The 11,308-nt window shown below is 54.8% G+C and overlaps 4 protein-coding genes across 4 annotated transcripts; 3 read left to right on the top strand and 1 right to left on the bottom strand.

The window, feature by feature from the left end:
- Nucleotides 1–828: 828 nt before the first annotated feature.
- BDP55DRAFT_428701 (uncharacterized protein) lies at nt 829–3,600 on the top strand. Its single transcript, XM_060567507.1, has 5 exons — nt 829–1,100; nt 1,149–1,281; nt 1,335–1,619; nt 1,687–2,479; nt 2,529–3,600. Exons 1-5 carry the CDS (start codon nt 1,027–1,029, stop codon nt 3,380–3,382), a joined length of 2,139 nt encoding a protein of 712 aa, XP_060432787.1. The 5' UTR covers nt 829–1,026; the 3' UTR covers nt 3,383–3,600.
- A 955-nt stretch (nt 3,601–4,555) lies between these two features.
- BDP55DRAFT_629079 (histidine phosphatase superfamily) lies at nt 4,556–5,470 on the top strand (the record flags this gene model as incomplete). The annotated part of the gene is made up of 2 exons (XM_060571975.1): nt 4,556–5,117; nt 5,250–5,470. The coding sequence occupies 2 exons, from the start codon at nt 4,556–4,558 to the stop codon at nt 5,468–5,470; spliced, it is 783 nt and encodes a 260-aa protein (XP_060432786.1).
- Nucleotides 5,471–5,638: 168 nt separating this feature from the next.
- On the bottom strand, nt 5,639–7,525 carry BDP55DRAFT_629078 (T-complex protein 1; the record flags this gene model as incomplete). The annotated part of the gene is made up of 5 exons (XM_060571974.1): nt 5,639–6,100; nt 6,156–7,272; nt 7,328–7,376; nt 7,440–7,457; nt 7,516–7,525. The coding sequence occupies 5 exons, from the start codon at nt 7,523–7,525 to the stop codon at nt 5,639–5,641; spliced, it is 1,656 nt and encodes a 551-aa protein (XP_060432785.1).
- A 541-nt stretch (nt 7,526–8,066) lies between these two features.
- Nucleotides 8,067–10,672, top strand: BDP55DRAFT_691842 (elongation factor Tu GTP binding domain-containing protein; the record flags this gene model as incomplete). Its single annotated transcript, XM_060577035.1, has 4 exons — nt 8,067–8,373; nt 8,460–9,167; nt 9,218–9,415; nt 9,468–10,672. 4 exons carry the CDS (start codon nt 8,067–8,069, stop codon nt 10,670–10,672), a joined length of 2,418 nt encoding a protein of 805 aa, XP_060432784.1.
- Between the last annotated feature and the right edge of the window lie 636 nt (nt 10,673–11,308).

Genomic DNA, 11,308 nt, shown 5'->3' with positions numbered 1-11,308 from the left:
CACATCATGCAGCGCCACAACCAATATAACTTGGCTTATGAATGCCCACTTTAGGCAGTTGAATTATTTATTTCCTTTGATGAGAGCATCCGTCCCGAAAGTAAGATACATTGTTTGTTACTTGAGACCTGCCGAAGAACCCTACACCGGAAGCTGGTGAACATGAGGTAGTCAAGAACCTACCTACCTATTTGCTTGGGTGCAAGGTAGTCGAATCCCTTGATTACGTAGCTGCTCACTTGCCCAGGTGGTGGAAGGCATGTCAAGCCTCGAGAGTCTCCTTCCCGTGCTTCACCCAATCCAAAGGGTAGTTCAGCCTCAAATGGCACGCGCCACACATGCTCCACCGCCATCGTCATCGTGGATACGTACCTGCTCTGGGGGGGGACGGGAACGAGCTGAGATGGGCAGCAGGCCTTACCAAAATCCCCCAAATGCCCCATATCAATAATCCCCTGTTCCTTTGGGTTTAGCGCGGAGACCTCCGTTCGTCACAGGGCCGTGTTCCAAGCGGAGCAGCCACGAGTCCGCGACGACAGCAACCTGCCCGAAGATGCTTGAGTTAGACTCCTCCAACCCAAGGCAGCGATTCTAACTCCACCGTCCGACACATTCCAACCCCTGCTCATTCGTACTAAGCCAACGTAACTCAGTAAACCTCGACTGTGCTCGACACTATTGCCCGCAGCTGCCCACGCCTCCACTGCTTTAGCCTATGCCGACTACGCCCAAGCCTGCTGCATCTCCAACTAGGCCTTACCTTACTGTGTACGCACACCCGACCCTGAGGCTGCTGCATCTGGCCAACCATTAGAAACACACACAAGCTTTCCTCTTTGCCTTTCATCCACATCTCCTACATACATACGCGCAACCCATCTGATCCGCTTTACGTACGACGACAAAGACGACGACAGCCTCGCGATTGCGCGCCTACTTCTCTCAGCTAGATAACCCATCCCCGACGATCGATAGACGCCTGTTTGTTCTAGCTCCCCGCCCGACACAACACTTCCAGCCTTCAAAATGATGGGCTGGTGGTCCAGCTCGGCCAACACGGCCTTGGACGAGCAAATCGAGAAAGCCACAGGCAGCAGCTTGTATGACCCTTTGTCATCCCTCGTAACGCTCTTCTGACCTTGATACAGGGAGGATATCGCCCTGAATCTCGAAATCTCTGATGTCATCAGATCAAAGACCGTTCAGCCCAAGGAGGCCATGCGCTCCTTGAAGAGGCGCATCGGCAACAAGAACCCTAATACCCAGTTGAGCGCACTGAATGTAGGCCTGCGTTGCTGCCTGATCACTCGTGACTGGACTGACCCTACCCGCAGCTCACCGACACGTGTGTAAAGAATGGAGGCACTCACTTCCTCGCCGAAATCGCCTCGAGGGAGTTCATGGACAACCTGACCTCTCTACTCCAAGCTGTCGGACCCGCCGCTGTCAACCACGAAGTCAAGCAGAAGATCCTCGAGCTGATACAATCTTGGGCCGCCGCCACCGAAGGGCGTCTTGAACTGGGATACATTGGAGAGGTCTACAAGACATTGCAGCGGGAAGGTCACAATTTTCCTCCCAGAATCAGCGTCTCCAGCAGCATGATCGACAGCAGCGCGGTAGGTTCTATTTCACGGCTGTAAATCACCTATCCTTCCGACCTAAGCTGATATCCTCTTCTCAAAGCCCCCCGAGTGGGTAGATTCAGACGTCTGCATGCGATGCCGAACCGCCTTTACCTTCACGAACCGAAAGCATCACTGCCGAAACTGCGGCAACTGCTTCGATCAACAATGCTCAGCCAAGTCGCTACCCCTCCCCCACCTCGGCATTATGCAGCCCGTCCGCGTCGACGACGGCTGCTATGCGAAACTCATGGATCGGTCGGCCAAGGGAGGTGCCGCACCACCCTCGCCGCTGCCGCAAGACCGATCTCCCACCTATCCCTACAAGACTCGAAGCACATCGGCCATGCAACCCCGTAACGCCCGTGTCGACGACGCATTCGACGAAGACTTGAAGAAGGCGCTAGCTATGAGCTTGGAGGAGGTGAAAGGCTACTCTCAGGGCTACATTGCACCTACGGCCAATGGTCCTTCGGGTCCAAAGGTGAACGGAAGCTCTGCGCCTGCAGTGTCTTCCGGCGCAGAAGAGGAAGACGACGACCTCAAGGCTGCCATTGCCGCTTCGCTAGCTGATATGGAGGAGCAGAAGCAGAGACATGCGGCAGTCTTGAAGGAGCACACCTCGAGTGCTGGGCCGAACCCTACGCAGCAGTTTTCCCTGCCCAAGAATGACTACGAGCTTACACCGGTTGAGGCTGAGAACATCAACCTCTTTGCAACTCTCGTCGATCGCCTGCAAACGCAACCCCCAGGCACCATCCTGCGCGAGCCCCAAATCCAAGAACTTTACGATAGCATCGGCACACTGCGGCCTAAGCTTGCCCGTACTTACGGCGAGACTATGAGCAAGCACGGTGAGTCACCCCGAAACCCCAAACGTTCCTCTTCTAACACGGTTTCAAGATACGCTACTCGATCTGCATGCTAAACTCTCCACCGTTGTCCGCTATTACGACAGAATGCTGGAAGAGCGCCTGTCCAAGGCATACAGCCAGCATGCTATCGGAGGAGGATATAATCTCCCCCCTCGTCAGTCTGGCGCTTATCCTACACTGCAAGGCAGTGCACCTGGGGGTGCCGGTCCGGCCGAGAACTTCTATACCGGATCACAACAGATGGATTACGGTCAGGCACCGCCACCCCAAGCCTACGCTCAGCACCCGCAGCACACTCCACAACCTCAATATGCGACTTTTGACAAGCGTGCTTCTATGGCTGGTCCGCTGGGAGGACCGTACCCTGGCCAGGAGCCTCAAACGACGGATAGCTGGAGAAGCGGAGCTGGTCCCGTACCTGACGGCCAATACGCGCCTCATCAGCCCTATGCTCCAAGCGAGCCTCCCCAAGCAAATCACCAGAACCAGCCAGGTCAGCCCCCAGGCACACCCTCGACGGATCCTAATGCTTCTTACTACTTCAACCCTCAGCAGCCCAGCGCACCTCCTTCTGCTCCGCCGAATGCTGATCCCAATCCGTCCCCGTACCCGAATCTTCAGCAGCCAATGCAATACCGACAGCCCATACCACCCCAACAAACACCTACCCAAACACCTGCTCAGCCGGCACAGCCCACGCAGCAACAGGTCCCGCCCCAGCAACAAAGCTACTGGCAACCGTCAGTACCGCAGCAATCGGCGCACCCCCAACAGCATTGGCAAGGCCAGTACAACAGCGGATATACCCAGGAATCATTCCCTTCTGCTCCGCAAAACGCGCCTAAGCAGCCAGCAGTGGAGGAGAGTCTAATTGATCTTTAAAAGAGAGGAGAGTAATCAGGAAGCATGCAGGCCATCGGTTCTCGGCGTTTCAGGGTCAGGGAGAGCCCAACACTAGCATCTTCAGACTTGAGAATGAGCTGTAAAATGAAACTTTTTATTGGATCACATTTACTATTCAATGTGTGGCTGTGATGTAGGGAACCTGTCCCATCTATCGACTCAGGTCAGAGATCCCAATTCATCTTTATTTCCATAACAAGCTTCACGCACGTGAACTGTGCTTGCCTGGGTGAAGAGTATAGCTCTTCAGAATGGCTTACCCAATGTTTCTTCGCTCGTTACTATCTTTTCGATCGATACTAGGTAAGCATCATTCAAACTAACACTCTTCTTGAGTCACAAGTCCGCCGGGGAGCAAGTCTAAAAGTAGAAATTCATTCCACCGGCTTTTGATGGAGTCGGCCACCCGCTCATCATGCCGAGCCAATCACACACTCAACGACCAAGCCCGCGTTCATCCCTCCGGCCAACCACGGCACGGCGCCAGCGCGGCATGAGACTCCACTTTCCGCCCCGGTCATCGGCGCCGAATGGTGCGACCGCGGTCCGCTATTACAGCCTACAGCTTTCGCGAGAGTTGGAACCAGCAACGCGAAGCGCCCCTACGTAACGCAAGGTACAGTACCTTAGAAGGCCTTACGATGGCCCACGTGGAATATCGTCAGGTGTCGTGATTACTCGACTCGGGTACCGGTAGCTCATTAGGCACTTCAGATTCAATTCCGTCGCACGTCCAAGGTAAGGCAGGTTCATCTGAGTCATTTCTAGACACAAGGCTTGACAGACTTTCCCGTTCCCTCCGCCGACTGCCCACCCACACCAAACAAGGAAACTTTCCCGAGGACGGGGGGAGGGACGCATTACGTAGCTCACTTTCCACAACGAAGCACTCTCACTTGCTAGACCTTTTTATATATAACTGGATCGTGAACCATCCGACATCTATTCAGAAACCGTTCTTTTTTTGTCTGCCTTCGTTGTGAAATCTAGAGGTTCAATTAGATCACATCAACTTTTTTCTGGCTTCGATAGAACCAAAGACATTGTGCAACAAGATACAACGACATTTTCTACTCCGCCACCCCACCATCTCACCACCATAGACACAATCCCTCATCTAACTATACCTTGACGGACACACATTTTTTCAAGATGCCCGTCCAAATCCACCTCGTCCGCCACGCCCAAGGCTTCCACAACCTCTCCCTTGAAAACGAAGCCCTCCGCGACCCCCTCCTAACAGAAAAGGGCAAACAACAGTGCGCCGACCTCCGCGCCGCCTTCCCCCACCACGACCGCATCACCCACCTCGTCGCCAGCCCCCTCCGTCGAACCCTCTACACCTGTCTCCTAGGCTTTGGTTCCGATTCCTCCTCTTCTTCACCTCCGCTGAAAGTCCTCGCTCTGCCCGACGTCCAAGAAGTCTCCGACGCTCCCTGCGACACTGGATCCGCGATCAAAGACATTGAAGCGGAATTTGCCGGCCGCGTGGATTTCGGCAGGGTGCCCGAGGACTGGATCGACAAGGCTGGCCCGGATTCGAGGTGGGAGCCGACGCTGGAGAAGCTGGAGACGAGGTCTGCTGAGGCGAGACGAGCGTTGAGGGAGCTCGTGGGCGGGAATGTGCAGGGGGACGCGCAGGTCGTGGTTGTCACGCACGGTGGGATTTTGCACTTTTTGACGGATGATTGGTACGGGATTGCTCCCAAGAAAGGTACGCTTTTTCCCCTTCGGGTGGTTTTTTTTTTTTTTGAGATCCATGTTTCTTCATTGGATACCTCATACGACTCCCAAATGACATTTGTTGAGTGAGACGGAAGCCGTGACTGACTATGTGCGTACGTAGCAACTGGCTGGGAAAATACAGAGTACAGATCATACGAATTCGCCGACGCCACGGGCCAGGACCCCAAGGCCCTCCTCAAGGAGACGCAGGAGAGCTGGCAGCGTCGCAAGGGCGAGGATACCCGCCCGACGCCGGAACAGCATGCCGAGCTCCGTCAGACCTTCTACCGTGAGATGGAGCCGTATCTCAAGTACAGCCCCGAGAGAGGCTGGATGCAGTAAGTGAGTGGCAAGGCGGGCAAGCACTAGACGGTTGTTACATGGGGGAGGACATAAATGGTGGTCTCGACATTGCGTGGGGGGCCTCTCTATTTGCATAGTACACAGCTTGGTATAATCCCAAACACCATAGACCTATCTAGAAACCTTTTTTACCGTTTTTATAAACTTTTAAAAGTCCTCCTCGCCAGACCCAGCAACAATAACGTTGTTGACCTTCAGGACCATACGGCATAATTGCGTTGCGAGCTGGAGTTGCTGCTTCTTGCTGATAAGGGGGTCGATGACAAACGCATCCTTCATGTCGTTGCTGCCGCGCTGCATGCAGTCGACACCGAGCTTGCCACGGACTCCAGGGCCGGCCTTGACCTGCTGACTCTTGATGTCGGCCAGTGTCGCGATGGGGTTCAGACCGCTGTTCTCGGCCAAAGCCATCGGAACGGCGTCGAGGGCCTCGGCAAATCCGCGCATGGCGTATTGCTCAAGGCCAGGGGTCTTGGCGGCGGCGTCCTCGACTGCCAATGAGCAGGCGATCTCGGCAGCACCACCACCGTAGACCACGCGGTTGTCCTTGACAAGGTTACGCACGACACACAGGGCATCGTGGAGGGAGCGCTTCGCCTCGTCGATGATCTGGCAAGCGGGATTAGTTTCAGGGGCAATCCCAAGTATTCTGTCAAATACTCACCATCTTGTTGCTACCGCGCACAAAGACGGTCACCGCACGGGTGTTGGCGCACTCCTCGATGACCAGCATCTTCTCTCTTGTTGTGCCAAAGGTCATTTCTCTGACGATACCTGCAGTTCCGAGCTTCTCGGGCTTGAGGTCCTCGAATCGCGGCACGATACGGCCATTTGTCGCAATGGCCACCAACTCGATCTCCGGTCCTCCAACCCACCGCACGGCGGGCAAACCGTTCTGGAGCAGGAGGTGGTTCGCCTCATCGTCGAAACCCCACTGGCAGAGAGCCAGGTTGGCACCGGCGTCCTTGATCTGTTGAATCATCTCAATAAACTTCTCGCGTTCGTAGCTCTGCAACTTCTTGTACTCCTCGACGCTGGTGATGTCGAGTTTGTGCTTGGTCTTGGGCTTGGGGGGCTCGAAGGCGCAGGTAAGAATGGCGATCTTGGCGTCCTTGACCTCGGAAGGCATCTGGGGGTGGGAGAAATCCTTGTCGATAATGACACCCTTGACGAGCATGGTGTCTTCCAAAGCTCCTCCGACTTTGCCATCGACCTTGATCAGCTCAAAGTCAACGTCCCTCCGGTCCAGGTCGGCAACGGAGAGGACAGCATCCACTGCGATCTGAGAGAACTGGTCGTGCGCCTTGGAGACAATCTTGCTGCCCAAACTTGTCCGCGCGACCTTGAGCAGGTTTCCTGTCTCTCCTTTGCTGAATTCGATGACATCTGAAATCTTGTCGAGCTCCGCCACGGCGATGTCGCAAGCCTGGTCGTATCCATCCGCGATACGGATGGGGTGGATTCCCTTGTCGATCAGCTCTGCCGCCTGCTCAAGGAGAGCTCCGGCGAGCACAACGACACCAGTTGTACCATCACCAATCTCGTCATCTTGCGACTTTGAAAGCTCTACCAAAAGCTTAGCGACGTGGTTTGAGATCTCCATCTGTTGCAGAATCGTGGCGCCGTCGTTCGTCACTGTGATATCTCCATCGGGGGAGATGAGGATCTTGTCGAGGCCGCGGGGACCCAGGGAGGTCTTGACGATGTTCGCGACCGTTCTGGCGGCGAGGATGTGGTTCTTGACGGCTTCGTTGCCGTATTGTCTTCTCTTCTTTCCTTGGCTGCGGGGCAATCAGTCTTGGGGCTCCGGTTCATGGAAAGAGAGGGCGAGCTTACTCTCTGACAACGATGAAGGGACGGCCCTGCTCATCCTTCATCACGGCCGCTATAGTGTCATTCCGTCAGTATGTGCAGTCTCGAAACTCGGATCGTGCGTGGTATTGCGTACCATTGGCCATATCAAGGTCTAGACATGATGTTAGCTGCATGCAACTATGAAAATTAAAAGGATGGGTGACACATACTCATAGCCATGTTGAAGGTGTTCGCACGTCGCTAGGGGTTTGTATAGGTAGTGCGATTCAGCTGGGAGTGACGCCGGGGGAGGAGAGGTATCGTGCGTTGAGGGGGGTTGAGCTCCAAGGACCGGGTCGTGGTGGACCAAAATTTCTGAATAATTGGTGGTGCCTACCATTCTGAGGGACCAGAAGCTTCGGTTGCCGGGGTGCAGATAATCCGGAGGCTCACCGCCTGGCAAGGCCTGGAAGGCAGCAGAAGTACCCCGCCATGGACGTAGTTGCCCCTCCATGGCTATTGCTGTGGCCATGACCCAAGCGCCGCAAGCGCCCCACACATGCCACTTTCACGCCAGGACCAAACTCAAGTCCACAGCGTCATCTCCGAAAAGCTGCAAATCCGGTTGTTAAAGAGTTTCGAACCCCCATACCTATCGAGTGAGTGAGTAATATCTCACACACATCTCACTCTCCGACTATTAAGCCTTGGTCTTCTACGACACCCCTCTCACCACTTGTCCACCAACAACACCAAACTCGCCTACCTCAACTACGTCAAGATGTCGCGCCACCAGGCAGTTCGCAACCTTGATTATGAGGAGGCCCTCGACGAATTCGAGGGCGAAGATTACGAAGAGGAGGGAGAGGCTGAGCAGCTCAGCGCAGAGGATCGGGAGGCGATGGCAATAGGAATTGCGACAGTGCAGAGTACTCTTGGCCCTGATGCCGACAAAGTGACTGTGCAGCAAATCCAAGAGTCGCTGTGGCACTACTATTACGACACCGAGAAAACGGTGTCTTACCTACAGAAGAAATTCATCGCACCTCCACCAGCGCCCAAGCAGGAGAAGAAGGTGGTCAAGGATGGTAAGTTCATTTTCTTTCAAGTTATGTGAGGTCAGGTTTCCCGGAGGGGTGGCGGCAGTACCAGAAGTTGAGCGTTTCGGCAGCAGACGGGTTTGGTTGCGGGGGCATGGACGACAAGACTACGACTTACGACATGGCATCAACTTCGACATATCCAGTTCCCAGGGTGTCACTCTCCCCTGCCTCTTACTTTCACGGTATTCCATGGATGAACGCTCCCAAGAGCCGACAGGCCGTCTTTGTTCCTCCTCGTTCCCTTCCCGGGGGGCTTCTGGGCGGCGGCGATGGGCCCAAGCTTTCAAAACTCCAGGCTCTTGCTGCAGCACGGAAGAAGAAGACGACCGAAGTGACCAAGACAGACGACAAGGTCGACCGAGCTGAGAAAAGGATGTCAACTCTTGCCATTGACGAATCGTCCAAGGAGAATCAGAGAGGCGGGTTGAGCATGCTAGCCAAGCGACAAAAGTTGGCAGAGGACCCCGCCGCAAGGACTCAGACCTCCAAATCGGTCTCACCACCGCAGCAAGCCGACGCAGCCTCTGAAGCAGTCAGTATGGATGTCGACATAGCCAAGGGACTTTCTACCGAGGATTGCGAGAAGGCTGAAGATGACTGCTTCGTGGTGCCATCTTCAAGACCGTCTGCCTTTGCTCAGACACTGTTCGGACCTGCTCAAGATGCTGCCGCCGCCTCTCAGACGTACTCCTTGCCGTACATGGACTCTTCAACCTATGTGCCCAGCGCTTTCTCCCAACCAAGCCCCGACGATGTCGTGCTCGCTGCTCAGGCGAAAGGTTCGCGATTCGCGAAGACACAGTAAGATGCTGACTCTAATACTCTCTAGCGGGCTCCAAGTTCGACGCTGCCGCGAAGAGCGCAAGCAAAAAAGTGGTGGCCAAATCAAGTGGCTCACAAACCCCAAATTCCGAGATGAAACAACTTCAACTCGACGATTCAGCAGCACCGAAGAACAAAAAGCTGGATGTTGTGAAAGAGTTCGCAAAGAGCGAGAACAAGAGAAGTGCCAGCTTTGTGGTGGTCGGTAAGTGAATTAGCACCTTTCTTCTCCTCCATGTTCCTCTAACACTCAATAGGACACGTGGATGCTGGCAAGAGCACATTGATGGGCAGATTGCTCCTGGAGTTGAAGTACATCGAGCAACATCTGATCGACCGCTATCGACGCCAGGGCGAGAAGATTGGAAAATCGTCATTCGCCCTTGCCTGGGTGATGGATCAGCGAGAGGAGGAGCGCGAGCGTGGTGTCACCATCGATATCGCCACAAATATGTTTGAGACCGAAAAGACACGGTTTACGATTCTCGACGCCCCTGGTCATCGGGACTTTGTCCCCAATATGATTGCTGGAGCAAGTCAGGCAGACTTTGCCATTCTCGTGATTGACGCCAACACCGGAGCTTTCGAGAAGGGCTTGAAGGGCCAGACAAGAGAGCATGCTCTACTCCTGAGGAGTCTAGGTGTCCAGCGGGTCATCGTAGCTGTGAATAAGCTGGACATGGTCGGGTGGTCAAAGGATCGCTTTGATGAGATCTCGGAGCAGGTCACTGGCTTCATGAAAGGCAACGGCTTCCAGCTCAGGAACGTCACCTTTGTACCCATATCCGGACTCAGCGGCGCCAATTTGGTGGAGAAGCCAGATGATGAGGGTCTGTCATGGTACACAGGTCCGACACTCATCGAAGCATTGGAAGACTCGGATCCCATGGCGAGAGCGATAGAGAAGCCATTCCGAATGTCCATCTCGGAAATCTATAGATCGCAGCAAAGCCAACTCACCGTAGCTGGCCGGATAGAATCGGGCACGGTGCAAAACGGCGAGGCATTGATTGTGCAACCCAGCGGAGAGTCCGCCTCAATACGATCGATCGAGGTAGACGCTGATGTACAAGAATGGGCCGTTGCGGGACAGAGCGTCAATATCGGCCTGTACGGCATCGACCCGATCCACGTTCGCGTGGGCGATATCATCAGCACCAAGGCGGCCCCTATCGAGACGAGCGACAGGCTGACAATGAAGGTGCTGGCCTTTGACCACTTGATGCCAATGCCAGTAGACGTCCACCGTGGTCGTCTACATGCGGCTGGAAGAGTCGAGGTCATCCCGGCCGTGCTGGATAAGTTGACGGGGGCGACGGTGAAGAAGAACCCCAAGATCGTGCAGCCGGGCAAGGTTGCGCGGGTTGTTGTCAAGCTGGACTCCAAGGTGCCGTTGGAGGCTGGACAGCGAGTGGTGCTCCGCAGTGGCGGGGAGACAATCGCGGCAGGGCTATTGGAATAAAACGGTGCAGAAACGAAAAGAAGCAACGTGGCGCGGATTCGTATATAACAGGTGGTGGGCACTTGACGACCGAAACGAGATACTTTCCATGCATGGCGTGCGAGTTAGGACAGGCGGCGCGCTGGCATTGAGGCTCGATTAGAGTTGGGGTCACTTTGGTGTGCTGAAAATAGAGTTGGCTGCAACTTTAGTTGAAGCGCAGCCAATGGGGGCGTGCCTAATTCATAACTTAGATATCCCGTAGATGCGAATTGATCAGTTTCCAAGTACCACGGATCCTTGATTAGGCTTGTGTCTTTTTACGAAGCAAACTAACTTCGCTCACTTTTTGCCATCCTCCTTCCTTCTTTGGGGGTCGATGACTCCGTGAATGTCTCTGTGTGTGTTTTTGGGGGTGGGATCTGGCATCATTCCAAGCGCTCAATCAATGATATCTTGCCTCTTGAAAAGGCCAAATAGGACAGATTGACATGGCCCCGTCCGGTTAAACCGACGGAAATGACGCCGTCGTGCCCACGCGCCGCCTCGGGAGAGCATGGGCCAGCAGCCAAAGCTCAGCCCCTGCATGCTTTCCCCCCCTCTTTACGGCTTGCGGGCCTTGGGTCCCCCCTCATCTCAGGGCGAAAGACGGGATGG

This window comes from Colletotrichum godetiae, assembly GCF_030913485.1.
Source record: "Colletotrichum godetiae strain CBS 193.32 chromosome Unknown BDP55scaffold_9, whole genome shotgun sequence".
NCBI lineage: Eukaryota > Fungi > Ascomycota > Sordariomycetes > Glomerellales > Glomerellaceae > Colletotrichum > Colletotrichum godetiae.
Note: the sequence above shows the minus strand (reverse complement) of the source record. Positions and strands in the feature narration are given on the sequence as shown.

What these genes read in the sequence shown, in the direction of transcription:
- BDP55DRAFT_428701 (XM_060567507.1), top strand. Translation starts at nt 1,027, where the DNA reads ATGATGGGCTGGTGGTCCAGCTCGGCCAACACGGCCTTGGACGAGCAA. An exon ending in AAAGCCACAGGCAGCAGCTT is followed by an intron (nt 1,101 to 1,148) that starts GTATGACCCTTT and finishes ACCTTGATACAG; the next exon opens with GGAGGATATCGCCCTGAATC. An exon ending in CCCAGTTGAGCGCACTGAAT is followed by an intron (nt 1,282 to 1,334) that starts GTAGGCCTGCGT and finishes CCCTACCCGCAG; the next exon opens with CTCACCGACACGTGTGTAAA.